Raw genomic sequence first — 27,163 nt, forward strand, 5'->3', positions numbered from 1 at the left:
AACAGGCAGTAGTACGCAGTGACGAGGTTGGGAAATAGAAATAGCAGGTGAGGGCTCATATTTCAGCTGGTTTGGGGGGTGTGTGGGTTGCGTATGCCCGTATGTGCGTGCGTCTTGCAGTAGGCTGGTTTTCTGGCGTTGGTGAGGAGAAGAGCATTATGAAATGGACGGACGGAGGATCAGTAGTATCTGTAAATTGGGGTGGCTTCATATCATTCATTCGTGCTCATCGCTCATAGTAATCCCTTAATCCACCACCAGATATATGCAGTGCAAACCATCTCACCTCCGGAGCCCACGATTCCTTCAATCCAAGCTGCCCCATCATGGCCATTCCTGCGAACAGAAACCCACGGGTTCAGCTGAAACAAGACAGGTCTCCTTTCCTAATTTTCAGAAGATCAAAAGATACAAAAGCCGCTCATCCCTAGCCGCTAACCAGCAGACGATGTATACAGGAGCAGATCCAACCCAAACCAATCCCAGACAAGCCAGAAAAACCACCAGAAACGCCAGGAACGCCATCGCTATGCACCATAAATTCATCCAATCCAACAACCGAAAACAACACCGCAAGTCCTTCCAGGAATGACGGGACTACAACCCTTTCCGCCAAACCTCCACCCAGCTGTCCAGCGTCTCTTTAGCAGTTTGAAGAGACTCGATCGCCGCAAGCCATTTGGTCTCACAGTCCTCAAGCCTCTCCTGCAATTGTCGACTGAGAACTGTATGCATGGACAACTGGGCGGCCCCCTTGAGACTATCTGTCGGGAAGGGGGGAAAGGCTTGCGCCCCGAGCGCTGTGGCGCGGGGCCTGGCAGCAGCAGAATCCGCACCGGGGACTGGAGCAGCGTCAGAATCAATCTCTTCGACTGACTCGTCGCGCTCTTTGTTTGGCTTGCGCCCCCGTTTGGATCGCTTCCGTGGAGGTTTGGTTCCCTCCGCGGTGCCGGCCCTAGCATCGCTCACAGCGGCTGCGGCATTGGAGTCAGAAGCGTCGGCTGGTTCTTCCTCTTCTTCTTCTTCTTCCATATCGGCGAGCTTGCGCTTGCGACGGCCGCCTCGGGTCTGCCTTTTTGAAGAGTCCGCTGGCTCGGGTTCGGCTGGACGGGGTTGAGACCCTGTAGGGGCCTCTTCCTCATTGGTGTCTTTCCACCGAACCCGAAGCGTCTTCTTCTTTTATGGGGGAATCTGGTCGTCCGCGCCCACCTCGGCAGAAGTGTCGTTGTCATTGCCAGCGTCATCCTTGACACTGGCGGGTGCCTCTGAGGTCTCACGCTTCCGCTTTTTCGAGGGAACGTTGGACGCTATAAAGACAACCAGTTAGCTAATCATCACCAGCAGACTGACAAGAAAAAGAACCTACAATCCCCCGTGTCAATAACACGACGATGCGTGCAACGCGTCTTCGACCTTTTGCAAGAGGCACACGCCGGTGTCAATTTTTTCCCAACAGCGCCTTTGGCCGCTGTTGGGCGGATGCGCCGCTACAAAAACCATTAGCATGACCGACTCCAAACCCCCGAAGATTATCACATACCTTGCGGCTATCAGTCGACTCCACCATCGCCTCCTCGCCCATGTCATCTCCAGTGGCTTTCTCAGCCTCGGACTGGGGCGCTTGGCCGGGCCCGTCAGTGTCAGGGCCGGCAGTGGCCTCTTGTTCCTGCGTGGAGGTTGCCCACTCAGCCGGGTAGCTGGTTCTTGCACAGGAGATGCACATCTTGGTCACCATGCCGACGAGCCCTTTCTGGCGAGGGGCGCCGCACTTCTGGCAGGGCTGGGTCTGCTCGCCCGAGCCCATTCTGAGGAATGCCAAGAAGTGTCCTGTTATAGGTATTAGGGGTGAGGAGAATAGGTAAGATGAGATGGGCTGACCTCAGTGGCTGTTGTGTTGCTTGTCCAGAGGAAGTGCCTCGCGTCTGACCTCAAGGTGAGGAGAAGATAAGAGAAGAGAAGAATCATAGAGAGCTTTGGAGCTCTGGAGATGACGATTGCTGTGAGCTTGAGCTTGAGCTTCAGCTTGATGCTTGGTAAGTCTTAAGGAAAAATCAGTTAAGAGGAAGATGAAGATGGTGGGAGGAAAGGGAAGAAAGAGAGGGAGACAGGGGATGAAAGGAAATTATATAGGAGTAATTGGGAGGCTGCCAGGAATAAGCGAGAAGGAAATTCCATGGGAAAGAGGAAAGTTCTGTAACTGAAAGCAATTCACGGAGTTCCATTCACTTGAATTGGGTTGAAACAAGTGAATCGATATCAGGTGAATATTGTCCGGACAGAAATAGACGGGAAGAAACCAGGCTTTCATTATCAGAAAAACAAAGAACCAACAAAGAGCTTATTCTTTGTGCTACGTTCTTTGTCTGATACTTGAAACAACATCAAATGACATCTTCATTCTTATATTTATTCTTCTGTATACAAACCTCACGGCCACAATTCAACCTCCTCCCACTGGCCTTTCTTTTCGTCCCACGTCCAATTCCACCGCTGTGGATTCTCATAATCCGACACATCCAACTGCTCAACTTCCTCTGGCCGAATAACCACTACCCTGAAGTTCTTCCGGGCAATAGGATCGAAAATATCGTCCACCTTCTGACCGAGTTTAACATTAGGGTCCGCAGGAACTTGGGATCTGGGTTGTCCAGGAGGAGGACTCTTAAATGAACCTGTCAAGTCAAGTCAGCCTATTCCACGATTGAAGATATCACAGCAGACAGAAACATAAAGAACACCAACCTCTTAAAACAGGCGTATGATTCGCAAAATAAGTCGTCACCTGCTTCTCCCACCCCCAATCACCCACTCTCCCCTCCTCACCATCCTTCACCCTCAATCCCCTCTGAATCTCCCTCCTCGCCTCATCCTCACCTTCCCCTCCCCCAGCATCCCCAATCACAAACGCAACCCCCTTCACCCGCCACTGACTCCCCACATCCTTCAACCAAAACACCCCCTCAACCACGTTCCCGGACGCCGAAAGCTGCCCCACCTTTTCCATCCTCACATCCGTCGTAAACGTAATCATATCACTCTCATACACCCCCGGATTCCCGCCCCCAGCTTGCTTCTCCAGCGTCTCGGCCGCGCTGGAATGGAGATCGGGGGTTGGGAAGAAGCCGCGGAAGCCGCAGACGCGGGAGCGAGGGACGGGCCGGTTCTGTGCGTCGTGCCCGATTGTTGAGAGGAGGAATTCGCTCGAGCTGTTTTTGTTCAGGTGGGTTTCGAATCTTGTGCGCCAGGGTGCGGCTGATGAGGGGGCTGTTGCCATTGTTGATGCTGATGCTGATGCGGTGGGATTGAGATGGGTGATTGGGGATCGGAGGTGCTGGATAAGCGAGGTTATCCTTCTGGTGGTGTTGGAGGAGGCCACAGTGATAACTATCTCTATAAAATTGAGTCTGTTAGATGACTCAAGGTCTCAAAGCGGGGTAGTAGACCAACGCAGATTAGGTCCTGATAGAATACCTGGTCAGTCTATAGAAGCATGAACAGCAATGTAAACTCCAAAAGAACACTTTATAATGCTTGACAATAAGGAAAATCAATAGCTGTAGAATAGAAAGCCAAATCAGATCGTCGTCAAAGCAATGACGTTGTGATGTTGCTGGCACGTGCAATTTTCTTATCTTATCTGATGATCTGCTCATGCCAATATGACAATGTCCAATCGATTGAATTTCAATAATTTAGTTGATTTACTGGATTTCGTGGGATATTGAGTTATATTGGCATATGTTGGTAGTGTGGTTAAGCCAGAAATGCTGTCCTTTCTAATTAGTATTGTCTCACACTTATCATAACCAGAAGCATGATATATATCAACCACGACCAAGAAACATGAGGCATTGCAATCTCATGAAAATAACAAGATATCTGAAAACCGAAAATGTATTCTATTCTGTTCAGAATGCTAAACCAGACTTCAAATCCATAGAACACCGTATCGACAGCCCCCAACCACGAGAAAAGAAAGCTTTTATGTATTGTGCTGTGGTCAAATCTCCGATCCCGGAAAAAAAAAATTACCAATATTCAAATCGAGATGCCATACAGGGCTTCAGAAAGCCTCGGAAGAAAAAAGAAAGATAAAAAACCGTCGCTTGCATCACATCTGCATCTCTGCGTCCTCGTCCGCTTCGGCACCGAGCGCACCTCCTGGTATCCGGCCCTCGTTCAATTCCTTCTCTAGCCTGGTAATCTCTTGCAAGCTCTTTGCTTCGCGGATCATCTTCTCGACTCGCTTTCTCTCTGCATCGGTCAATTGGACCCGGACGGCCTTGTCTGCCGGTGCCCGGTCCGCGGGGCCTCCCGAGGGAACGTCGAAAGTGTGCGACTTGATGCCCATGATCTTGGATGCAAGAGCCGATGGTTCCTTTGCAGTACCGAACAGTTCCTCGGCCTTGGTGCGCTCAACGTCCTTCACTTTCTGGTAATCGAGGAAGCGGACACTCGGGATTCTCCAAATAACCCAGTACCGATAGTTCTACAGAATTAGCATAGCCCAAGAAGAAATTCAAGAGCACCCCTCTCTCAACAGGGAAAGCCACTAACCTCCTTCCTCGTCACCGGATTTTCCATCAACACCAAATGCGTCAACTTCGGCAAATTCCGAAGGGGATCCAAATCCGCCAATTCCGACAAGTTATTCGAGGTCAAAACGACAGTCGACAAATTCGGCACCGACGAAGCCAGTGTAGGCTGGATATGCTTGACCCGGTTGCGCGCGAGGAGAAGGGTGTGAAGACGAGGGAAAAACGGGAAATTCCCGAGGGATGAAATGTCGTTATCCGTGAAATCGATCGCATCTTGGTCCTTTTTTTACCGTCAATAATCGAACCACCAAATAAGATCAAGAAAGCAAGAAAGAGGGAGAGGTACCTTTGCAATACCCAAATTCTCAATCGCGGGGATCTTGTGCCCTACACGACTCAAAACACAAAAACGATATCAATCCAGCTCATTTTAAAAGTGTAGTATCTATTCCTTTCAGGTTGGTGTGTAGAAACGCACCTCGGAGATCCAGTTCGCGATCTTTGATCGGGTTGATATACGAGAGGGAGTTCTGAATGAGCTCGACGGTCAATCGCATGGCGGCGGGTGGGACGAGGTTTCGGTCTGATCACGGTAGTTTTTTGGTTTATCGGGGTATCATATAAAGTGTAAAGCTAATAAAAATGTCACAAACAAAACAATTGAAAATCAAGAATAACCGTGAGAGTGATTGGGAAGCTGGAACAGCGAAAAGAATCGACGCTGGTCGCATGGCCGAATTGTTGAAGCAGCATTACGGAGGACGGCTTTTTGCCAGGCGGTGAAGATATCAGTCAGCACCACGTGATTTAATACGGACATATCGATGAAGCACTTTTGCTTCGTGGACAATTGGAGTAGATATTTCCTATGTATATTAGAAATATGATGAATTAAGAAGGCAAGAGCAAGAACAATTTAATTAAGGACATTATTGCATTTTCTGCTATAAGCATTCAAGATTCTCAAGGATAGCCAATAGTCGAATCCATAGATACATAACTCTTTCATTATAAGATATAAATCGCCAGAATCATATCAAATGAGCGACAGCGAAGCAAAGGCCTGAACGGCAGCTATGTACATCCTCCGGAGTCCAAGCTCATATCGTACGAAGAAGCAATCAAAGGTAGATATTGCAGGCGGAAGTAATCCACAAGACAAATCTCCAGCTGCTTGCGGGAAGGACTTCTTCACCGGCAAGTCAGTACTAAACACCATACCAATAACTCCAGAAAGGTATGCGATAGAGAATAAATTCATATAGAATAACAGCGTCATCATCCAGCAGCATTACTCGTGCGCCAATGGCGTCATGTTGGGGGATTTGTGATGAGATCTTGCTGGACTGCCAGTTCGGGAACGCCGACCGTTGTTGGTTGGACCCAAAGCCAAGGGGGCCAAGTGATCCCTACCCTCGGTTCTCACGACCAAACCTGTCCGATCCATCGCAGCGGCCCCAGCACCACCGCCAGTGATACCCAGTCCGATGGTTCCCGTGGAGCTGTTGTCCAGCCCAAATTTCAGGCTGGGTGTACTGCCGGCCCAGCTTGAAGCACGCTTTGGTGGTTGAAAGCCCGAGTCGGCGTCAGACGGACGACCACTATCCAAATCAGTTCCATCGGAGTCACTTCCTAGTTCATATTCTGGGGCACCGTCTTCCAGGACGCGCTCATAGGAAGGTGTTCTTCGGCCAAAGAAGGGCAGCTTGCCCCCAAACAGCTTCCTCTTCTTGGGATGGTTCGGATGAGACGGCCCCCCATAGAACAGGTTGCTGATCCTGTGGTACATTCTCAGACGACGAGATCGCCCACAGAGGAAAAATGCTGCCAAGATGATGATGAATAGGAAAAGCACAAACCCAGGGATTCTGCGAGGCGAGTCACCGTCAAAGAGCGCGTCGTGCCAATGCTCGCCGTGAAGGGCCTGGGGATTCGGCAAAAGTTCAACACTAGGGTATTGGAAATCGCTCGGGATGCCGGCGACATTGCTGCCAAAACCGACCGGAAGAGCCTCTTCAATCTCCACTGGAACTTCAGAGGATGCATAAAGAACCATCTTGCCCAGAGTCCAGCTTACTTCCGTCGAGTCAATCTTGTTCACAGCCTGGAAGGCATCAAGATATCCCTTATTTTTCCCATGCGATAAAACTTCCTTAGTTCCATTGTGACCGGAGCCAGTGGTATCCTCTAGTCCCACGCGGGGAACTCCGATCCCATTGTGCAAGACATTGATGATCCACGAAGACTTGAAGCAGACCTCGTAGGCAGACTCCAATTTGAATTTCTTCCCAAACTTCTGAAGAGACGCACCATTCTCAATGGCGTCCCAGTCCTGCGAACAAAACGACTGCACCCGTTCTTGGTATGTGTTGAAGTCGTATGCCTTGTCCTTGTGGCCCATTTCAAAAATCTCATGGGTCGTGTGCCAATATTCGCTGATTCCGATGAAATGGTTGATGTCGAAATCAATTGCCGGAGTATGTACCCCGTGCAAGAGACATGGCTGATCCAAGCAAGGAGCATCCTTGTCGAGCAACGGGAAGGTCTGCCGTAAACATTCGTCGAATCGCCCAGTTCCTAGCAGCGAGGTACCGACAGCCTCCCCGTCCGATGGGAGAACCTTCCCATCGATTGTGGTTCGGAGTCCAGCTGGAAGGCAAGGGTCTGGTAACTCCTTGACACCTTCACCACCACTACCGGTTTGAAGAGCCTCCAAATACCGTCTCCGAGCCTCGTGAACTCCAAACTCAAGCCATGATGTAACAAAAACTCTGTATTCCTGCGATGTGCCATCCACATTGCGTAATCGGAGCAGCTTCAGATCATTCGCGTGTTTCTCGGTCTCGGTAGCATTGGGGGCGAAAGCGATCTGGGCGGACGCACCACCCATATCCAGAAAGCCGTACGTGTGATGCCCTTTGCCATGATCGTGTTTCCCGGGGGTATCGAAACTGCCCATCAAATAGTTTGTCGCAATCCATCCATACAGTCCTTCTGTTACTCCTGGGATCACTTGAATATGGACGCCGCAGTCGGGAAGCAGGAAGTCGGAATTGGCACGAGCGTACGAGCAGATCTGATTCAATAAAAGGTCTCGTTCCACATTTCCCAGCAATCGCATGCCGGCCGTAGCGAGGAGGAAAATTGGGGTATCTCTGATCGCATCCTCAGGCACGATTTCCTGAGCATGCTTCAAAAGGTCTGCCAGGTGGTCGGGACCAACCTGCTCGGGTTTGTCGGCGAACGAGGATACACCTACGGACGCAAGATTAGCAACTTGGCGACTGGGGTGGAAGCGGAGCCGACCATTGGATACTCACCGGGATGTATTTTCTTTGTCCATGCTTGTTTGGTCTTAATTTCCGGCAACGACTTGAGTTGAGTTACGTCGGCACCCTTCCTCGCAATGGCATTATTCAGCCATCGATAGATGTGTACTCGAGTCCCCTAGTCATCATTAGAGGAAATCCAGGAATCAGATCAAAGCGAACAACTCACAGACGAGCCCGCGTCCAGGACTACACCATAACGCCCTAATAAAGCAAGAAGCGTTAGATCAACGAACCCCAAGACAAGTTGACACAATTAAACATTAAGAGACAGAAACGAAAAATCCGACGTACATTTGCCCATTTGGACTCGAGATGAAGATTAATATTAGTATCTGCGGTGCATGGCCGCCAGGTGGCGATTTGCGATCAGCGAGTGGAAGGGAAAACGATGCGGGTCGAATCGAGGGAAAACCGTTATCGCTCCCGATAAAAGAAAAGGGCTAAAAAAAAAAGGAGGAGAGAGAAAAACCGGTGGAAGATGGAGGAGGGAAGCAGGAAACAAGAAACGAATGGCTTGCAAAAGAACGCAAGAGAGAGAGTCAAAAAACAAGAGAAGAAAAAACTTTTCCCTGAGAGGGGGAAAGGAAGACCAGAAGATGAGGCTTGAGGGCGAACGAAGGCGAGGAAATTAATGAAGGGGAGAAGACGATAAGCCCCGACGGGAACGGCTGCAAAGGACGCGACAGGCTGCCGATCAGGCCGGAAGGGGAAATTTGGATGACAGCAGTCACTGACAGTAGTATACAGTAGTAGTATACAGATAAAATGGTACAAGTAGAGTAATAGATCTCTGATCATAGATGATGAAGAAGAATATCATCCCACATCAATATCCCGTACTCTGTAGTCTGTACTATGTCTACTGCTCTGTTTGTGCTCTAGGTAGGTAGTAGTAGAGTGTCTTACGCAAACAGCATTCTCAGACTCAACCTTAAGACATAATCATTACCGTATAAAAATGAACCACTCATTGGCTCTAATTTCAGTCTTATTATCCCTGTAATATCCTGCATCCATCTGGCTAATATTCAGTGGAATCGAACAGCTGCCACTGATGCTGGGAATGCCCAACCCCAGACCCCACGATAGCAGCAATTATCTACCCACCTAGCGACTCGCCAGGGAACATAATTCAATAATATGTACTCCATAATATCATCAGATCAACTCCTGTTCATCTGATTGTTTCTGAGTAAAATTATTGAATATGGCCTCTTCTAATAATAATGGAACTCCATCCCGGCCCTTGACGTAAGCTCCTGCAGCCCATCATGCCTGCATCCACCCGCTTGATTGGCGGAACGGTCTCTGCCCAGTTTCAACAGTCGTCATCCTCTCCCCTCCTTCTCCCCACCCCCTCATTATCCTCTCTTCCATCACTCCATCAGGGATTAAGGGTCTGATAACCCTGATTACTTTGATAACAGTGCCGACTACCCTGTTGATCGTTTACGCTGCGATTAGGTGGGCTTGGCTTTGTCCATGGCAGATGTCATGGGTAGCGGCTACGACTTGGAATGTGGCTCTAGTGCTCTAGTGCTCCACAGAAACAGATTATTGCTCAAAATAATAACAAGCTACAGCACTAACCAACGGTAGTACACTTACAGTATCACGACTTATCGCTCGACTGTTGCTCATCCTTGGCTTCGTGGACACCCACCATTGTCTCACTTGTTGACCCAAATACCACTCCAGAAGTGCTGTCAAACATGGTCCAGTCCCCTATCTGCTCATCGAAAAATTGAGCTCGATCCAGTCCAACCCTTTCCGATGTCTCATCTACCCGCAGTTTCATCCCCGGGATGAATTTGAGAATGTACAGCAGAATGCACGTCACTGCAAAAGAATATCCCGAGATGGCACACACTTCCGCCAGTTGTTTTCCAACTTGAACTCCATTGCCGTCGATCGCTCCGCCTGAAAAGGTCGCGCCGTCTAAAGATGATATGGACTCGCTTGCGAAGATGCCGGTTAGGAAAGCTCCCACCATGCCGCCCACGCCGTGGAGCTTGAAAACATCCAGTCCCTCGTCAATGTTGAGCCAGTCGTTGACGTCCTGCAAAAGCGCACATACAACGCTGGTTATGAAGGCGATACATGCTGCAAGCCAGACGGAGACAAATCCAGCTGCTGGTGTGATCCCGACCAGACCGGCAATGGCTCCTTCGCAGGCTCCTACCAGGGAGAATTTCCCTTTGTGTTTGATGAAGTCGACCAAAACCCAGCCCAAGACCCCGATCGAAGCCGCTGCATTGGTGTTGAACACGACCAGCATGGCACGCATGTTGGCGCCGAGGCTGGATCCACCCTAAGATTTATCAAATCAGCCAGGGATCATTACCAGATAAGGAAATATTGAAAATGTACATTGAATCCCAGCCACCCGAACCAAATCAGGACAGTTCCTAGAAATACCATGCTAGTATTATGTGGCTTTCCATGTGATGGTTCTCCATGGTGCTTTCGCTTTCCCAGGATAAGTGCATATGCGAGGGCGGACCATCCCGAAGCGATGTGGACTGGACCACCACCTGCAAAATCCAAAGAGGGTAGGTTATAGAGCCATCCGCTGCTGCTCCAAGTCCAGCGGGCAAGTGGACAATAGACGATGGTTGCCCAAAAGAAGCTGAAGATTAACGATGGCAGGATATTTCCTCTTTCGAAGGATCCACCGACGACAATCAAGACCTATCAATGTCAACATCCATGCGCGAAGGAATAAACTGGGATGACATACTGTGCAAACACAGAATAGAAGTTGAAAATAGCAGAAAACAATTTCTGGAAGGACGGGGGAACCGGGCGAGGGAGCCACCATGACATCCATCAAGCCAAAGTTCTTAAGGCTGCCGATGAAAGGCCCTCCATCCCTGGAGTACGCCAGCGAATAACCCCAAAACATCCATTGGAATGTGATACTATTCTCATCTCAGTCTCGCTCGACATGGTGAGCCATACTCAAGTCAGAATACTCACACCGCAACAATCATCAGAGATTGAAAGAGTAACGCCAATGCCGACTTTCTCCGTGCCAGACCGCTATAGAGCAAACCAATGCCCGGGATGATCAACCAGACAATGAACGCACACGTTGTGATGTAGACATAGTTGTACTCGAAACCGACATATTGGGCGTTCACATCAACCTTGGTTGGATCGCCACCCTTTGGCATGGATGCATTGTATACCGGCTGCAAACACGAAGATAAATTAGCTAATATCTCACGAGAGCCGAGCCTGTGGGAACGTACCTCAGCCATGACAGAAACCTCTGTTGGAAAAATCTAATGTGGTTGCTTGAGCAGTGTGGGCACTCCCAAGCTCTGGTTTCGACAGGAAGGACATGTTCATATAACATCCATCAAACGGATCTCGTCTTATCTATACCCCACAGTTGAGACCATGTTGGAGACGGTTCTATTCCCTTGGCGTGATGTATACGAACAAGCCTGAGATAGAATATCGACCAACACACGGCCACATTGTCAACACGAAGTGAAGCAAGGAGCCTTATCTATAACAGCCAAGAAAACTAGTATATCGAATCAACAAAAAGAAATTGGACAATAACAAAACAGAATCAAGAAAACACTAGCTTCAACAGCCCCAACTTATGTCCATGTTCGCCCATCAATCTGTTATCAGTGTTGAAATAACCCAGGATATTCCCCGATAAGATAGGTATTTGGAAATCTGGCCGGGATCGTATAACCATCTGGGGTTTAGATCCAAGTTCGAGCTGATGATATTGGAAGTCGAATGCGCGGGGATCACAGGTGGTTATTGGTGGTAGATAAGGAAATTAGAGGTGATCTTGAGATGAAGATCGTCATGATATTAATTCTTTTTTGGGCATTGGATCTGATTGAGAATTAATATGAGAATGGAATATGAGATGATGTCATTCCAATAGTTTGGAAGGGAATGTTGGATACTCATGTATGAGTGGTGTGCGATGCTATGAGATAACAAGCAGAGTGACACGACTAGGCTTAAGCAAGGATATCGATATTTGAGGCTATTATTTCGATATGAACCATCGCTCATGTGATATTTCTAATTCTTCCAAAGAGTAGTCATCTCTAAAATCAACATGCCAACTGCCAAGATGATGGCAAAAGAGGTTAGTCGACTTCAACCTTGACCAACACTCAACAACACCACACCTTCTCTCTCTTTCACCATGCAGACACTCACACTGATCTCAACTTTGGACCCTGTATGATTTCCGATGTCACAGACTGATTCATCACCTCCATATTGATTAGGATAAATAGTTATCCACACGGATATGATATCCGACGCACCCCAAGATCGAAAAAGAGGACACCTCCAACACCCCAGATTGACCAACCTCTCAGAACCCTCGTTTACAACAACATGCAAACCATCCCACGATAGCTGTGACCGAGGAAATAATCCGCTTCCCCCTCGGAAAACAAGCACGAATAAAAGAGGGGAAAGTCATGTTCGGCAGTCATCTCGGGAACTTGACAGCCCAACGATATCATCCCATCACATCAGGCTAGGCGGATGCTTTAACCACCTCGTGAAGCTTATGCACCATGTTGTGGATACAGCGACGGGCTCAAGCCTTGATCGTCATTTCGCTTGTGCCTTTTCGGGGGCTTCGCTTGCAAGCTTTGATCGCTTCTTTTCCCCAGGCACAAGATGACATCCCCACAACTTTGCCCCACAAAGTATCGTCATAATCTGGGGAAGATGCGACTACGGACTGCTACGTTGTTTATGCTCTATGGGCTAGATATCTCAGCATGCAGAGCGGTGGTTATTACTCCTCGTCGATAGGCACAGACAGCTCCATGCCAGGTGACTCAGGCAGGATCAATGCTGATGGCTCCATCGGTAGGTCAGAGTAGGTCAGATAGCCGATGGATCCTGTACTACAGCTGTGCTAAACTATTTGCACGATACGGAATCTATTGGTTAATTTACGGATCTCATTGCTTTTGATAGAAAGAATTGCGAATTTCGATGACTCTTTCAACTACAAATGTCTCTATTCGTCAATGCTCAATTGAACTGGAGCTTTCAGCTTTCAGGTCAGGTATATCGGCATGGTCCAACCAGAGCCCATTCCGTTGATTAGATGGAAAAAGGTCCCTAGACCACGGGAATTGTGATTTTACAAACTACCGCAAGTGCGGAATGAGCAGCAATCCGTCGGCTGTCTCCGCATCAATGCCTTGACCAAGTCTATTACCCCAGAGAATCGATCAAGTCGCATAGATTACCCGAGGTCCACATTGAAGAGTATCTGGGGTATTGAGGTGGACAACTTTTGAGCGTTATGACTCTCAAAGAGGGGTTTGGGTGGTGTGGGATAGTATAAATTGGATCAATTTCACCCGTTTATACGCATATCTCATAATCGAGTCACTTTGAAAAAGGGGAAAGAAAACTACACAATGGGAGGATCATATCTTCTTCGGTCTTTGGGACTTGTCAGCATTCTTATTGGATGTATCTATACCTCAGCAGAACAAACCTCCAGCACCGCAACAGAATGGCCTCGACAGACATACAAGAGTACTTCGGTGCAAGCCCCTTATATGAACGTCACCAAAAACGGCAAGACCGAACTAGGATACCTCTTCATCTCACCCTCAGATTCGATAGCAGGAGTCAGCCACCCTATGATCTACTCCGATGATGGCGAGCTCGTCTGGCGGGGCGAATTGGGAAATATCTCCGCATATATCCCGCAGACGCTAGATGGAGAACCCGTCCTCACATACTTCCACGGAGCCGACCCAGGATTAGGCTTCGGATATGGCTCCATCGGTATCCTGAACAGCTCGTACCAGCAGATCTACGATGTCACGCTACCGGGAGATAAACAAAACTTCGTCACGGTCTTTCACCCCGAGACCTTCCCATCCTACATCGATATCCACGAGAGCCAGATCACAGACCAAGGAACCTTACTCGTCACCGCTGTGAACGTCACCCAGTTGGATCTGCGGTCAGTGGGGGGACCAGAGAATGGCTGGGTTCAAGATGGTCTGTTTTACGAGATTGATATCAAAACCAACGAGATTCTCTTCCGTTGGAGTACCTTGGAACATCTATCCCAGATTCCCCTCTCAAACGCGCGTGAGCCACTTGGGGAGAAGGGCAGGAATATGAGTGATCCATGGGAATATCCTCATTTGAATTCCGTTGCTAAGTACGGGGATTCCTATCTCATTTCCTCGCGGTACACGTGCAGTTTGTTCCTCATAGACAAGGATGGTAATGTAACTTGGCATATTCATGTGAGTCTGACTACCTATCTATACCCCCTTTCCTCCAAATAACAAAATACATATTAACCATGTAAAACCACAGGGCCAAACAGGCGGCGACTTCGACCTAGGCATAGGAGCAACCTTCTGCTACCAACACGACGCACGTTTCGCACACCATTCCCCCGAAAAAGCCACCCTCCACATCCACAACAACGAAAACGCAAACTTCCCCCCCTACACAACCCTAACAACCGGCCTCGTCCTAGACATCGACTTCAAGACCAAAAAGGTCACCGCAAACCGCACCCTCTACGACTCGGACGAGTTCGTCTTCGTTCACTCACAGGGTAGCTATCAGAACCTAACCAACGACCACGTCCTCCTCGGACACGGCTCCACGCCCAAGATCGAAGAATACGATGAGCACGGCGCCTGTGTGATGAGGGCGAGATTCGGGCATGATATCGGTATGCAGTCGTACAGAGCTTACCGGAAGCCCTGGGTTGGACGGCCCAAGACGAAGCCTGATGTTGTGGCTTGTCCGGAGAAGGGGAAGATGGCGGTATATGTGAGCTGGAACGGGGCGACAGATGTGCAGTCGTGGAAGATTCTGACGGGGTCGGGGTCTGGGAATCTCAGCGTTGCGGAAACTGCACCGCGTAATGGCTTTGAAACTAAGGTTTGGGTTGATGAGGTTTCAGATAAGGTTATTGCTAAGGCTGTTGGGGGTGTTGGTGATGGGACCATGTCGAAGGTTGTCACCGTTGGGGATGGTTGCTGAGGCTCCTATCAATAAATAGCATTTAAATCGTATATAATTTGTGTTGGGGTTGGTCAACATAATGCAATGTCCTCACATATGCATGCAATATTCCTACAGTGCCACACGCAGGGTAAAATGCTTCGCAATTGCTTGGAATAGATTTTCGAGTAGTGTATAATATTTGCAGCCAACTCAGAGGAAGTCGTTCAGCCATAACTCTATAAATATTCATAACCGAAAGACATGATGCATTGTGTATGTATAGTCAAAAGTCGATAGACAGGGTATGGGTATTATTAAAACAAAAAAAGAAGAAAAAGAAGACGATCAACGCCGCCACTGCTCATTAAGCCATGTCCCATGCATCCATAGGGATCAAATCTAAAGCTTCGAATCCGTTGCAATGGCCTTTCTGCGCATTTGCTTGGTCGAAACGTCTAGATCGCCTGCGGAGCTTGCAGGGACAGTACTTGACGAACTGTAGAATAGCTCTCGGCCAACAAAGTCCGACATGGTAAGAACTCGTGATGAAACCGTTGCTCCATCTCGGCGGTTTTTACTGCGCATTATTAGCATATGTAGTTTCAATATTCAGATGAAATTCGACGAGACTCACCCTTCACGTCTAGATTGAGCAATCAGCTCGGTGAAGTCCCATAGGCGTCCGCGATCCAGCAGTTTGCCAGTTGCCGGGTCTCGCTCTGGTATCCACTCGGGAGCAAGACGCATCGTTGGGGCTGTGCGTGGTTCCTTGCGCTTCGCAACGAGAATGATGCCCTCCTCCTCGAACCGCTGGTAGGAGTTCTTGAGAGTCTCCTTGTTCACAGCTTCGAAATAAGAAAGGTCACCTTGGTGGTACAGTGTTTTGCCGAGCTATACAGTGGTCAGTTGACGCCTTTTACACAGATTCAAAAAACTTACGAGCTGTGCATTGTCTTGGGCCTTCTTGTAATCGATCCATACGTCCTTTGGCTCACCCAATGGTGGGGTGAGTCCAAGAAGAGATACGGCACCAAGCCAGGAAGCCTCTATGAATGGCCAAATCAAGAAACAGTAGAAGTCGAAATTCTCCCGTCCACATTGACGTTCCGCTTCGCTCAGTTCGACAAAAAGCGGCGTTCCGGAAGGATCGCGGGTCACCTTGATCACGTCGTCCTTTTCGAGTCCGCGAAGTGTATTCTCCAGATTGGCAGTCAAGCCTTCAGGAGGGAAGATAAATTCACCACGGAAAAGCTTCGTATTATTAGAAAAGGACAAGAGAGTATTTAGGAAACCAACATACCTGTGAAAGGAAGGAAACCTGCTTTAGAAGGTCCCCGTAAGAGATTCGTTGGTAAGTGGGCCCGCCGCCTTGCTTGACTCTGGTATACATGGCTGCGGATACCAGTGCCTCGGTGATAAATAGATGGATTGTCATGTTGCGGTAGAAAGAAAGTTGAAACCGGTCGACGGCGTAATATGTCGGTTCAACCAAACCGGATATCTGGCCGACAATCTTCGGTCCTAGAACATCAAGGGCACGATCGACAACCAGCTCAGTTGGTGATCTATAAAAGTGTGCTACCCGTCCTCCTTTCACGCGAACGCGCTCACACAGCCATTCCACACGGCGCACTAGCTCGCCTTTGCCGACTCCACGACCTCGAAGCGTCAAGAGTGCAGTTCCAACAAGGGCAGTAGGCATCATGACAGACACATCGTTGATGTCGGAAAGCACCCTATATCCTAGCGTCCTTAGAATACGGCCTCTTTCAGTATAACTGATCGTTTTAGAGATATTGTTGTTCATTTGAGTTGGCATTCGGGTCAGCTGTCGGGTGATGAATTCCCTCAAACTCCAGGGCTGCTGGAACCGAACATCAACACGGCCTAGTTTCAAAGACAACACTGATGACGACGAAAGCAGGTCTGACAGATTCTCCTTTCGTTTTGGCTGACCCAGAAGCTCACTGATATAAGATCTAGACTTTATGTTAGTGTTTGTCGCAAGAGGGTAGCGTTTTCAGTGCCATACTCAGTCTCTATAACCTTGTCGTATTGTGTGCTGACGGGACATATGATCGTATCTTCGACGCGACCAGACAAGACACTGTCCAAAATGAAATTGAGGATTCCAAACTTGGGCGAGAGAAGCTTTCCGGTTCTTGATCGTCCACCTTCAATAAAGCATTCAAAGTTGAAGCCTTGTTGCAAGATCGTGTCGATATAAGCCTGTACGACGGTGTGGTATAATGGATCATTGCCGAAGCTTCTTCTAATCCACATAGCACCTAAAACCGTGAGAAGTAGAAAACACAAATAGGCGCTTAAACCATACCTGCATGTTGTAAGAAAGGCCCCAGCAGTGGAATATTCAAGTTGTCGCCCGCTACAACAACGGGGAGGCCGATTCCCAAACGATAGCATATAATCTGTAGAGACACATAGTCCACATGGGACTTGTGGCAAGGGAGGAAAACAATCGATTGCTTCTTTTTGGCCGCTTCCTCGGCAACAGACCTCAAACGCAGAACTTCTTCACTGGATACGTGAACCCCTGGTCGACATGTTAATATGCGACTTCCTCCAGAGAAAGCGGCCTAAGAAACTCACCTTGGTGGTATGCGCGCGTGAGAAGCTGCGTGCACAGGTAGTATGCCCCACGAATGAACCTCTTGCTCTCCATCTTGCAAATCATATCGTCCATCATAGTGTTCACCACCTCTTTTAGATTGCCTTCAATTTCATTCTTCCGATGTGTTCTCTTCTGGTCAAATGAGCCCTTCCGTATCTCTAACAAACCCTCCTCTTGTTCAACTGCGATTCGTTTCTCGGCCAGCTCTTTGATTTTCTCCAGTAAAATGGGACTGGAAAGAATACTGGACTTGATCCGGTCCGAGAATCCATTGTAAAACACAGGTTGTCCGATTACATCGTCATAGGCTCGCCAGCCTGTACCCGACATGTACAGGCTGACTTCTCGTAGGAAATCGAAAGGGTTCTCGCGAAAGCGCGCCATATGGCGGACAAGATTCCGTTCGGTGATCGTGTCATCGTGGTGACCAGGCCCTCCGGTAAAACCAGTTGGATGAATTGTAACCCGGTCTCCGACAATCTCCAAGTCTGGCGCCGAATGGCCATCGTCGACTGTCTTTTCCGACGGCATCTCTGAAGCGGGGAAAGGGACGGTCGTACAAGGGGGAAAGACAAGCTTCAGATAGAGGCGCAGGGTCAACAAGACCCCTTGATGATTTGAGTCGCAGAAGCAGATGAGAAGTTGTGAATCATGGCAGGAAACACCGCCAAATCGGAGAAAAGAGCCAAACCCTTTAAGCAACGCCGTAGCATCGCCTTAATCCCAACAAAACCGGCTGATCGCCCCGGATGCTCCCCAGAATACCTCGGATGTATATCACGTGCAGCAACGGGCGCCCTAGTCCCGATGGGGCAACGCAACCAAAGGATGAGGTCAACGCTGAAGCCACGAGCACGGACGGATCGTGAGAATAAGATGCGCTTCTTCGCTCAATGGCAGCCAGTTGTTCGTGCATGAAATGAATCTGTTCGCTCTGGAAGCTTCTGTGGTCCGTGTCTGATATCTAGGTTCGTACTACTCCACAGCGGGTGACAGAAACGAGAAAGAGCCTTGGAGGGGGAATTGATCCGCCTTTAATAGCAACATGTCTCGCTGGCTGAGGGCGTTTTCGAGTAAGCTCACAAACATCCTTCTGGTCAATTGGTTTCATTCTCTAACATTTTCTTTTATACAACAGCTGCCAGGTCGTTTCTTGGTAACACCACAATGGCCTCCCAACCCGTCCGTCAGTATTCCTTCCAAGTGTTCCGCGATGTCCCTCCTCTCCGTAAATTCCGCCGACAGCTCCTACTGTCAGATCGAACCGTGGGTTTTGTTCCCACCATGGGTGCCCTTCACGAGGGCCACCTGTCCTTGGTTCGACAAGCTGCGGCCGAAAATACAGACGTTTTTGTGAGCATCTTCGTCAACCCGACGCAATTTGGTGTCAGTGAGGATCTGTCTAGCTATCCCCGCACCTGGGATAGTGACGTGGAGAAGTTGGAGAAATTGAACGACGAGCTTGCTGCATCTGGAACAGAGTCTAAACCCCTTGGGCGTATCACGGCCATTCTGGCTCCTACATCAAAGGCCATGTACCCGGCATCGCCGCCTACATCGGAGGTTAATGGACATGGTTCCTTCGTCACAATCACCCCTCTTTCGCAGAAGCTGGAGGGTGCTTCTCGTCCTGTTTTCTTCAGAGGAGTCGCTACAGTCTGCATGAAGCTATTCAATATTGTCACAGCCGATCGCGCCTATTTCGGACAGAAGGACGTTCAGCAGACAGTTGTCATCCGGCGAATGGTGCAGGATTTCCACGTTGATACGGAAATTAAAATCGGTGACACAACGCGGGAGTCTGACGGATTGGCAATGAGCTCCCGGAATGTTTACCTCGGAGCTAGACGACGTGCTGTCGGTCTCGTTCTTTTCAACGCTTTGAAGGCCGCAGAAGAAGCCTACAAGTCGGGTAAAGTTACTCGCAGCGACATCCTCAATTCTGCCAACCGCATCACCCAGCAAGTTCTTGCCGAGCAGCAAGCTCTTAAGCCCTCCGAGAGGGCTCTTTATGAGGTTGACTACATCTCTCTTGCTGACCCCGACACATTGGACGAGTTGGAGACTGTCGACCCAGCCAAGGGCGCCGTTTTGAGTGGTGCAATCAAGATGGCTCCCCTCGAGGAGCCCAAGTCTGATGAAGAGCGTGGCCTTGGAGACGGGCAGGTCCCGGTGAGATTGATCGACAACCTCATCTTCAAGCCGCTTGTTTGATATTGCGAATACTCTCATGCTGCGGATATTTGCTTTGGGTAGCGAACATTGTGAATTCCAGCCCTCGTGCCCTGGTGGCATAAAAATAGATACAAATTTCGGTACATAGCCTTACAAAAGTTGGTTGCAAATAGTTACTTGAGCACAAGTTTCGAGTAAAAATATATATGTTTGAAACATCTACCCCGTATTATTATTGTTATTAAATGATACATCACATTGCTTCCCCAGATCCCATAAACGTGTTGCAAACCAGGAAAGTAGGGCAAATCCTTAGGGTTCGGAGTCCAGACCGGCCCGAGAAAATTTCCTTCTGCAGTAAAGTCTCTGCCGGACCCAGAAAAAAGTTATCGGCGGTTTTGCAAGCAAAAAGCCGTCACCTTTCGATTCCACCCATAATCAAACGCTTTACACCATGGCGGACGATGGCATGCTCTTGAACTTCACCATCGGTGACAGTATCATCAAGCCAGAAACCAAAATCAAAGGTGGATCATGGCGCGACCGTTTGAGCGCCCGGAAAATCGCCCAGCATCGAGGAAATCCCCGCAAAGAAGGTGCCGGCAATAAGAATGCAGAGAGGAACGTGAAGAATCCCAACCAGATTCAGGTTTCTGGGTCGCGACCCCCGAAGAGGCAGAGGACGGACGGAGATTTTCAGTCGGATCATCATGATGACCCCGCCGAGTCGTCGCGAAAGCCCCAGCAGCAACAGCAGCAGAAGCCACGCCAGATTATCTCGTCGCTGTTCTCGTTTAACCCGAGTGCGAAGAATGTGGAGGAGCCGAAGGATGGTGAAGAGGGACCGGCCGAGGAGGTCAAACCGACAAATGCGCCTTTAATCGACGGACTGGATACCTTTACCAACCTGGGTCTGTCGCCGAACCTGGCAGCCCACCTACTCACGAAGCTCGAGTTGAAAGCCCCGACTGCGATTCAAAAGGCATCGATGTCCCAACTCCTAAAGGAAGAAAGCGACGCATTCATACAGGCCGAGACGGGTTCCGGAAAGACGTTGGCTTATCTCCTGCCACTGGTACAAAGAATCATGGCCGTTTCGCAAAGCCAAAAAGACCAGTCCAAGGATTCGGGTGTTCATCGGGATAGTGGATTGTTTGCGATTGTGCTCGCACCGACTAGAGAATTGTGCAAACAAATATCCGTCGTGCTGGAAGGCTTGCTTCGCTGCGCGCATTGGATCGTGGCTGGAACCGTCATTGGTGGTGAGAAGAAGAAGTCGGAGAAGGCTAGATTGAGAAAAGGATTGAATATCCTCGTTGCAACGCCTGGACGACTTGCTGACCACCTTGAAAATACACAGGTGTTGGATGTCAGCAACGTTCGGTGGTTAGTGCTAGATGAAGGTGATCGATTGATGGAATTGGGTTTCGAGGAGGAGTTGCAAAATATCGTGAAGAAGCTTGATGCTAGACAACGCCCCAGTCGGATTCCCGGTATCCCTCCGAAGAGAACTACGATTCTTTGTTCGGCTACGTTGAAGATGAATGTGCAAAAGCTAGGAGAGATCAGTTTGAAGGATGCAGTGCACATCAAGGCAGATCCCGCCGACGAGGATGAAAACACCAAGGCCAAGGATGAAGATGAAGCTTTCAGAGTACCGGCTCAGCTCAAGCAATCCTACGCTGTTGTTGCGGCTAAGCTTCGACTGGTTACGCTGACTGCGATGCTGAAACGGACATTTATGAGGAAGGGCTCCGTGATGAAAGCTATTGTCTTCGTCTCCTGCGCCGATTCAGTCGACTTTCACTTTGAAGTATTTACACGAAAAAATTCCTCGGGTGAAGATGAAGAAGAAAAGGAAAAGAGCGATAGCGATAGCGATAGCGATAGCGACGAAGAAGAGTCTGAAAAGCCCAAGAAGCCCGAACTTTCACCTCACGGAACCATCGCCCCTGCTACCGCATTCTCCAACGCCTCGAACCCAGTGACATTACACAGACTCCACGGCTCTCTCCCCCAGCACGTCCGAACCGCCACCCTGAACTCATTCGCCCGCAACCGCGACCCCTCCGTGCTTATCTGTACCGATGTCGCATCCCGTGGTTTGGATTTGCCAAACGTCGACCTGGTCGTGGAATACGACCCCGCCTTCAGCGCCGACGAACACTTGCACCGTATCGGACGTACAGCCCGTGTCGGACGCGATGGACAAGCGATGATCTTCCTCTTACCCGGAAACGAAGAAAACTACGTTGAAATTCTCAAGCGCGGTTATCGGGATGGCGGAAAGGCACTTAAACGCACAGACGCCAACGAATTGCTTAAACGAGGATTCGGAGGCAACATCAAGTCTGAGATTAAGAACTGGGAGGAAAAAGCAACAGACTGGCAACTCGACGTTGAGCGCTGGGCACTGGAGAACCCGACATATCTGGAGATGGGTCGACGAGCATTCCAATCCCACATCCGTGCCTATGCCACACACATTGCCAACGAACGAAACATGTTCAACATCAAAGAGCTGCACCTGGGACACTTGGCGAAGAGTTTCGCGTTGCGTGATCGTCCCGGCAAGATCAACGTCCCTGGTCTGCGACCAGGCAAGGAGGACACGAAGAAGGATTTCAAGGCGGGCAGAGGTTCAGCCGCAGGAAGCAAGAGAAAGGCCGGTGATGATGGTGATGATGCTCCTCGTTCGCATGAAAACTTTACAGCGGCCCAGAAGATGAGGGCGAAGATGAAGGAGCATATGGCCGGGGCGAACGAATTCAACCTTGCTTAGACTCTCTCTGTTTTCCAACTCGGTATATAGAAGCGATCGATGATCTCAATAGATATCCCATAATGAAATTTTTCCATCTTTTGAGCCAGCGGCTAGCCAGTGTGTTTTTTGTGCTTTTTGGTTTCTTTGATGCTGCACTGTTGCAAGCGAATAGTCCCCTTCACGTCGAGTAAGCTGCTGCTGCTGCTGTTGCTGATTACTGTCGTCTTCTTTTTCTGACGATCCAGCATTAGTATCTGTAGAGACACTAGAACTCGAATCCGTAGATATCTCCGCAAACCCAACAGCATAACACCCCTCCTTATGCCACTTAAGCACCGCCAACTCCTTCATCGTCTTGCACGAATAAACCCTAACCCTACAATCCCACCCAGCAGTCGCAAACACCTTCCCATCAGATCGTATCCGCAAACCCTGCTGACCAGCATGTTTCGTATTAACCGTCTTCAAAGGCTTCTCTTCCACATACCCCGTCCCCAGCGGCCCAGGCCGAGAAATAGGATGCTTTATGAGCAGCGCATCGGCAGACGAAGACAAAACATAATCCATAGACGGCGACACATCAATCGACAGCACAGGTTGCGAGTGCAGACGACTCGCATACACCTTTTCCCATTTCCAGGATGCACCGCTGGATAAGTCCGCTTCCTTGAATGCGCCACGGCGAACGAAAACGATAACATGCCCGTCCTCGTACGCGGACGCAGCGTATAATTCGCCAGTCGCTGAAATAAATAATTTAACAGCCATCACCATGCCTGTCTTTGTCGTTGTATCTGCGGGGATCGTGCAGATCCGTCGTTCCAGGGGTAGATGGAAGATGTCAATTGCGCCGGAATCAAGGGCATTAGGGACTGCTATTAGGACTGGTGATTCTGGTTTATTTTCTGCTGCAGCATCAGGTTCAGGTTGTTGCTGTTGTGATTCCTGACCATCCTCGATATTGGCACTTTTCCGAATGAACAGCATCGAAAACGCACAAAAGTTCAATGCGTTCACCGGGAGCGAATGAAGAAGCCAAGGCTGACTTTGACTCTGGCCCTTTACTTGTGAAGCCTCATCCATATCCACGGGGAGAATCTTATCGAGGATCTCTTCATCCTGGACACGAAATCTCCACACACGCAGCTTATGATCTCTACCATGTCTGCATACCCAGTTAACCCCTATCCATATACAGGTACCAATAGTATATCAGTATAATAAAAACTCACGTATAAACAACCGTCCCCGTCCCCGAGCCGACAAAGCCCTTAACTTCCAAAACAGCACCCTCGTGCGCTTTCCACACCGTCACCGGCCGTTTCGTCACCAAATCCCACACGACGATCCAGCCATTCGCGTCTGCTGAAATGAGGCGCAGATTTTGGCTGAAGAGGTGCAGGGCGTGGATTGGAGATGCGTGGCCGCGGAGGATATATGTGGGTGTTGGGGGAGGTTGGTGGTGTTGGAGCTGATTTGATGTCATTGAGATTTGTTGGTTTGGTTTGTTATTTGTTATTTTTGTTATTTATTATAGATTTGAGAGATTCTTTTGAGAAGCTGGGGTAAGGCTTATTCTATATTTGGCTTGAGGGAAATGATTGTGGTTGAGAAGAGGAAGAGAAGAGAAGATGTCGGATAAAAGCAGCAGTCTTGGCATTGGCTGGGTGGGAGTGCAGTCTTCGATATTTGTTTACTTTTTATAATACTATTATTGAACTAATCTGAAGTTGCATTTATTGTTTAGTATTTATGAAATAGTGTACATAATCCAACAGTACAGAGTATCCATGTGTACATCATGAAGTCGAAGAAAAATAGTACACCAAAGTCCAAATAACCTATTCAAGCATAATGGTATCATATAGCAGATAACGCTTAAGAAGAAAAATAAACCAAATAAAACCAAGACAAACGCCATTCAAGAGTCAGAAATACCCAGATCTAGAATGCCCCGTACTGATAATGATCAATCGGGTGGTGCGGGGGAACGTAATAGTTTTGATATGGATGATTCTCCATCGAAGAATCTGAATAGGCCATCAGAGGATTGTTTTTTGGGTGTGCTGGGATATGAGTCGTAGAGCTCAAGGCATGGTGTTGCTGGTGGGAGATATCCCAGCCCCAAGTCGCTTGGAGTTCTTCCTTGATGTATTCTGCTGGCCAACCGGTTTTCTTAATTAGGTTGTCAAGGATTCGTAGGGCTTCCTCCTGGGCTTCCCTCGTGGCCAGACACTCTGCGGCAGTGGCGAGGAAGCGAATGGATAGACTTGCAAGACCTCTAGTGACTGTTAGCTAAGAGCAAGACAACTGAACGAGACATTTTCATACCGATCTTTCACATGGGCCACGATGCCACAAATATCATGCGCTTGGGTTTGCTGCATGTTTCGCATGCTCGGGCTGAATTCAGATTCCAATGGGTATGTTTTAGATAGCAGAAGCCGCGCAGTATGGTAGAATAACCGGGCCACAATAGCAGGTCGTTTGATGAGCCTATATAAATCAGCCAACTAATCCCAAGCCAAAAAATGTGCACCTACCAAATCTCTGGGAAATTAGATTTTGAGTTGGTCTGCCAGGAATGGAGATAGCAAAGAGGCATCATAGATCGTGGTGCAGCTTTAGCCCACTGATCGCATAATCTGCTATAGGCCTCCCATTCCTGATACCGCTGATTGATGAGCATCTCACTCGTCGTGTGGTCCAAAATGGGGAATTGGGAGATGGACGAGCGGAAATCAGAAATCTTAGCGCAGATATACACCATCCGGTGAGCCCATATTTCCTCATCCCCTGCAAAATGCTGCTGTTCTCGATCCATATCCATGTCTACCCCCCAAGAATCGGGACTCCAGGCTAAAGTCCAGTTGAATTGTAAGCAACTTAGCAGTTCTAACCCAATGTTGAGCCAGAAGCATGCTCCACCAAGGCCGAGGGTTTTCGCATCCCAGCAGCACTCTTTAATTAGGACCCTTGCACCAACAATATGGTTCATACCGTGCAAGAACCTAGAGCACATGGTTTCATAAACATTAAGAGCGACAGCCGTGGTGGCACACAGGGTGGAATCACGGTCTGGATCCTGCAAGTTGTTGAAAAGGTCCTGAGAAGCTGCTTCATAAAACTGGGAAGCTTTCTCTTCGCCGTACGCAGGATTGACATGGTAAAATTGCCGGGCGCCGCATGCCAAAAGGGCTTTCAAAAGCATAGGCTCTTCCAAAGCGCGAAATGGCAGAATTTCTGTGAACTATTTCCAAGTCAGAAGATCATCTAGTTTGTTATGGATAAACAACTCACATGCTTCATGGAATCCATTAAGTCCATCCATATCCCGACTTGATCGACGAAGACTTGCATCAGGAAAACTTGTTCTGGATCATGAAAGTACGATTGGCCATCAGAATCCAGATTTACTTCCTTCGTCAAGCTAAAAGGAGCGTATGGTATGGGTTGTTCTTGGAAAGGAGGGTGGAATGGGGAAAAGGAATGACTATTAAGCATAATATCGATCGCATCGGACTGGGTAGCTTCAAATGCTTGAACAAACGAGCGAGTGGCCGATGAGTTAGGTTGAGGGATTGGATCGGAGCTTATGATGCTGGGCCCCCCCTCCTGGGGTGGGCCTTCTTGTATGATATGAGGAACTAGCTCTAGAGGGGGATATCTCTCGAAGCCACCGACATACTCCGATGCTATGTATCTGGATTCATCCCGAAAAGTCAATTGAGTCCCTGGCGGACAAAGGAGGGCGTGAGGAGGAGTAGCCGTTTGCGTATCGATAAAGTTGAGACGGAGACCACGCCTGCAGACCCTGTTTGACTTGCGACAATTCTGACAGCGGTGTAAAGCTTCATCGCACTTGAGATGGCGCTCCCGACAGGTCAAACAACCCGTACGGACTCTTCTGGATTTCCCAGAAAGCCCAGTTCCCTTTTTCTTCTTGTTCCCTTTTATGCGCGACGCATCAGACGCGGGGCTGTCGAGGGTTGGAGTTTGACCGCCATCGACTGATGTTGCTTCCTGAACATTGGATTCAGACACCGATGCATCTGGCGGCTGGATGTCTTGGTCTTGTAATTGTAGGATCTGAGCATCCGAGCTGTGTTCCAAATCCGTCAGCTCCATCGAGTTGTTCAGGTCTGATGGTGTAAAGACATGGTCTTCAATGACAGAGGCCATATCCAACCATATGGATAAACCAGCTTTCCGCTAGCAATCCCGGGCATATGGCAATTCGAGGAAATTATCGCAATCAGCTCCATATGATTCCTGTTCCGTGCATGATTGCGACTGGTCAAGAATAGTTCAAGGTGCGTCGACAGCGGTGAATCGCATACGACAGCGGATGACGACGGTTCGGAACAAGCGAAGTCGGCGCAAATGGAGGAATATAGGTGGAGTATAATTATGGGGGCTGGTCTTCCTGCGACGTACTTGGATCCATTGAACAGACGAGGATGCTTTGGATAGTCTGGGGATGGGAGAGGTAGACGTTCTGTTCTGGCGAGGTATTAGTGAGTCTAGACGTCATGTGAAAATGGCACTTGGTCATGAATAATAACCCAGATAGAACAGAGATGTCAGTACATACCTTGTGAGATGAATCAAGAGCCAAAGATCTGGAATCTGGACAGGCGATCAGCGGCGGTCGGAAAATCCCAAAAGGCGGGGAACTGAGGCCATTGCCTAAAGCGGCTAGGGCGGTCTGGATCTACTATAT

At 49.0% G+C, this 27,163-nt stretch overlaps 13 protein-coding genes across 13 annotated transcripts; 3 read left to right on the forward strand and 10 right to left on the reverse strand.

The window, feature by feature from the left end:
- Window positions 1–192: 192 nt before the first annotated feature.
- ASPWEDRAFT_38788 (uncharacterized protein) lies at window positions 193–1,282 on the reverse strand. The gene has a single exon (XM_040834962.1). The coding sequence runs from the start codon at window positions 1,030–1,032 to the stop codon at window positions 598–600; it is 435 nt and encodes a 144-aa protein (XP_040690811.1). The 5' UTR covers window positions 1,033–1,282; the 3' UTR covers window positions 193–597.
- Window positions 1,132–2,189, reverse strand: ASPWEDRAFT_38790 (uncharacterized protein). The gene has a single exon (XM_040834963.1). The coding sequence runs from the start codon at window positions 1,802–1,804 to the stop codon at window positions 1,439–1,441; it is 366 nt and encodes a 121-aa protein (XP_040690812.1). The 5' UTR covers window positions 1,805–2,189; the 3' UTR covers window positions 1,132–1,438.
- Window positions 2,190–2,427: 238 nt separating this feature from the next.
- Window positions 2,428–3,274, reverse strand: ASPWEDRAFT_26548 (uncharacterized protein; the record flags this gene model as incomplete). The annotated part of the gene is made up of 2 exons (XM_040832870.1): window positions 2,428–2,672; window positions 2,743–3,274. The coding sequence occupies 2 exons, from the start codon at window positions 3,272–3,274 to the stop codon at window positions 2,428–2,430; spliced, it is 777 nt and encodes a 258-aa protein (XP_040690813.1).
- An 89-nt stretch (window positions 3,275–3,363) lies between these two features.
- On the reverse strand, window positions 3,364–3,748 carry ASPWEDRAFT_440978 (uncharacterized protein). The gene has a single exon (XM_040836185.1). The coding sequence runs from the start codon at window positions 3,651–3,653 to the stop codon at window positions 3,453–3,455; it is 201 nt and encodes a 66-aa protein (XP_040690814.1). The 5' UTR covers window positions 3,654–3,748; the 3' UTR covers window positions 3,364–3,452.
- Window positions 3,749–3,927: 179 nt separating this feature from the next.
- lea1 (U2 snRNP complex subunit LEA1) lies at window positions 3,928–5,103 on the reverse strand. Its single transcript, XM_040834964.1, has 4 exons — window positions 5,017–5,103; window positions 4,885–4,925; window positions 4,558–4,818; window positions 3,928–4,489 (listed from the first exon to the last, which is right to left on the reverse strand). Exons 1-4 carry the CDS (start codon window positions 5,093–5,095, stop codon window positions 4,112–4,114), a joined length of 759 nt encoding a protein of 252 aa, XP_040690815.1. The 5' UTR covers window positions 5,096–5,103; the 3' UTR covers window positions 3,928–4,111.
- A 406-nt stretch (window positions 5,104–5,509) lies between these two features.
- Window positions 5,510–8,632, reverse strand: ASPWEDRAFT_131192 (putative nucleoside diphosphatase (Ynd1)). Its single transcript, XM_040829275.1, has 4 exons — window positions 8,162–8,632; window positions 8,037–8,071; window positions 7,859–7,985; window positions 5,510–7,793 (listed from the first exon to the last, which is right to left on the reverse strand). The coding sequence occupies exons 1-4, from the start codon at window positions 8,169–8,171 to the stop codon at window positions 5,830–5,832; spliced, it is 2,136 nt and encodes a 711-aa protein (XP_040690816.1). The 5' UTR covers window positions 8,172–8,632; the 3' UTR covers window positions 5,510–5,829.
- A 635-nt stretch (window positions 8,633–9,267) lies between these two features.
- Window positions 9,268–11,133, reverse strand: ASPWEDRAFT_182036 (ammonium transporter; the record flags this gene model as incomplete). Its single annotated transcript, XM_040831904.1, has 5 exons — window positions 9,268–10,181; window positions 10,241–10,561; window positions 10,611–10,791; window positions 10,850–11,064; window positions 11,125–11,133. 5 exons carry the CDS (start codon window positions 11,131–11,133, stop codon window positions 9,483–9,485), a joined length of 1,425 nt encoding a protein of 474 aa, XP_040690817.1. The 3' UTR covers window positions 9,268–9,482.
- A 2,076-nt stretch (window positions 11,134–13,209) lies between these two features.
- Window positions 13,210–14,905, forward strand: ASPWEDRAFT_182037 (arylsulfotransferase family protein; the record flags this gene model as incomplete). The annotated part of the gene is made up of 2 exons (XM_040831905.1): window positions 13,210–14,151; window positions 14,225–14,905. The coding sequence occupies exons 1-2, from the start codon at window positions 13,303–13,305 to the stop codon at window positions 14,903–14,905; spliced, it is 1,530 nt and encodes a 509-aa protein (XP_040690818.1). The 5' UTR covers window positions 13,210–13,302.
- Window positions 14,906–15,268: 363 nt separating this feature from the next.
- Window positions 15,269–18,032, reverse strand: ASPWEDRAFT_50421 (lysophospholipid acyltransferase family protein; the record flags this gene model as incomplete). Its single annotated transcript, XM_040837434.1, has 7 exons — window positions 15,269–15,446; window positions 15,504–15,760; window positions 15,809–16,120; window positions 16,170–16,848; window positions 16,902–17,157; window positions 17,205–17,423; window positions 17,480–18,032. 7 exons carry the CDS (start codon window positions 18,030–18,032, stop codon window positions 15,269–15,271), a joined length of 2,454 nt encoding a protein of 817 aa, XP_040690819.1.
- Window positions 18,033–18,405: 373 nt separating this feature from the next.
- Window positions 18,406–19,946, forward strand: ASPWEDRAFT_38799 (pantoate--beta-alanine ligase PAN6). The gene is made up of 2 exons (XM_040834965.1): window positions 18,406–18,574; window positions 18,640–19,946. The coding sequence occupies exon 2, from the start codon at window positions 18,669–18,671 to the stop codon at window positions 19,713–19,715; it is 1,047 nt and encodes a 348-aa protein (XP_040690820.1). The 5' UTR covers window positions 18,406–18,574; window positions 18,640–18,668; the 3' UTR covers window positions 19,716–19,946.
- Window positions 19,947–20,074: 128 nt separating this feature from the next.
- On the forward strand, window positions 20,075–22,937 carry dbp7 (putative ATP-dependent RNA helicase). The gene has a single exon (XM_040834966.1). The coding sequence runs from the start codon at window positions 20,131–20,133 to the stop codon at window positions 22,456–22,458; it is 2,328 nt and encodes a 775-aa protein (XP_040690821.1). The 5' UTR covers window positions 20,075–20,130; the 3' UTR covers window positions 22,459–22,937.
- ASPWEDRAFT_50424 (WD40 repeat domain-containing protein) lies at window positions 22,504–23,926 on the reverse strand (the record flags this gene model as incomplete). The annotated part of the gene is made up of 2 exons (XM_040837435.1): window positions 22,504–23,605; window positions 23,673–23,926. 2 exons carry the CDS (start codon window positions 23,924–23,926, stop codon window positions 22,504–22,506), a joined length of 1,356 nt encoding a protein of 451 aa, XP_040690822.1.
- A 260-nt stretch (window positions 23,927–24,186) lies between these two features.
- Window positions 24,187–27,075, reverse strand: ASPWEDRAFT_38801 (Zn(II)2Cys6 transcription factor domain-containing protein). Its single transcript, XM_040834967.1, has 5 exons — window positions 27,035–27,075; window positions 25,741–26,943; window positions 24,984–25,690; window positions 24,772–24,936; window positions 24,187–24,721 (listed from the first exon to the last, which is right to left on the reverse strand). The coding sequence occupies exons 2-5, from the start codon at window positions 26,620–26,622 to the stop codon at window positions 24,385–24,387; spliced, it is 2,091 nt and encodes a 696-aa protein (XP_040690823.1). The 5' UTR covers window positions 26,623–26,943; window positions 27,035–27,075; the 3' UTR covers window positions 24,187–24,384.
- Window positions 27,076–27,163: the final 88 nt, after the last annotated feature.

The sequence above is a fragment of the Aspergillus wentii genome (genome assembly GCF_001890725.1).
Source record: "Aspergillus wentii DTO 134E9 unplaced genomic scaffold ASPWEscaffold_3, whole genome shotgun sequence".
NCBI classification, from domain to species: domain Eukaryota; kingdom Fungi; phylum Ascomycota; class Eurotiomycetes; order Eurotiales; family Aspergillaceae; genus Aspergillus; species Aspergillus wentii.

What these genes read in the sequence shown, in the direction of transcription:
- ASPWEDRAFT_38788 (XM_040834962.1), bottom strand. Translation starts at nt 1,032, where the DNA reads ATGGAAGAAGAAGAAGAAGAGGAAGAACCAGCCGACGCTTCTGACTCC.
- ASPWEDRAFT_38790 (XM_040834963.1), bottom strand. Translation starts at nt 1,804, where the DNA reads ATGGGCTCGGGCGAGCAGACCCAGCCCTGCCAGAAGTGCGGCGCCCCT.
- ASPWEDRAFT_440978 (XM_040836185.1), bottom strand. Translation starts at nt 3,653, where the DNA reads ATGAGCAGATCATCAGATAAGATAAGAAAATTGCACGTGCCAGCAACA.
- lea1 (XM_040834964.1), bottom strand. Translation starts at nt 5,095, where the DNA reads ATGCGATTGACCGTCGAGCTCATTCAGAACTCCCTCTCGTATATCAAC. An exon ending in TCGCGAACTGGATCTCCGAG is followed by an intron (nt 4,926 to 5,016) that starts GTGCGTTTCTAC and finishes TGAGTCGTGTAG; the next exon opens with GGCACAAGATCCCCGCGATT. An exon ending in ATCCGGTGACGAGGAAGGAG is followed by an intron (nt 4,490 to 4,557) that starts GTTAGTGGCTTT and finishes CTAATTCTGTAG; the next exon opens with AACTATCGGTACTGGGTTAT.
- ASPWEDRAFT_131192 (XM_040829275.1), bottom strand. An exon ending in TCCTGGACGCGGGCTCGTCT is followed by an intron (nt 7,986 to 8,036) that starts GTGAGTTGTTCG and finishes AATGATGACTAG; the next exon opens with GGGACTCGAGTACACATCTA. An exon ending in GACAAAGAAAATACATCCCG is followed by an intron (nt 7,794 to 7,858) that starts GTGAGTATCCAA and finishes TTGCGTCCGTAG; the next exon opens with GTGTATCCTCGTTCGCCGAC.
- ASPWEDRAFT_38799 (XM_040834965.1), top strand. Translation starts at nt 18,669, where the DNA reads ATGGCCTCCCAACCCGTCCGTCAGTATTCCTTCCAAGTGTTCCGCGAT.
- dbp7 (XM_040834966.1), top strand. Translation starts at nt 20,131, where the DNA reads ATGGCGGACGATGGCATGCTCTTGAACTTCACCATCGGTGACAGTATC.
- ASPWEDRAFT_38801 (XM_040834967.1), bottom strand. Translation starts at nt 26,622, where the DNA reads ATGGCCTCTGTCATTGAAGACCATGTCTTTACACCATCAGACCTGAAC. An exon ending in TAATGGATTCCATGAAGCAT is followed by an intron (nt 25,691 to 25,740) that starts GTGAGTTGTTTA and finishes ACTTGGAAATAG; the next exon opens with TTCACAGAAATTCTGCCATT. An exon ending in GTGGCCCATGTGAAAGATCG is followed by an intron (nt 24,722 to 24,771) that starts GTATGAAAATGT and finishes AACAGTCACTAG; the next exon opens with AGGTCTTGCAAGTCTATCCA.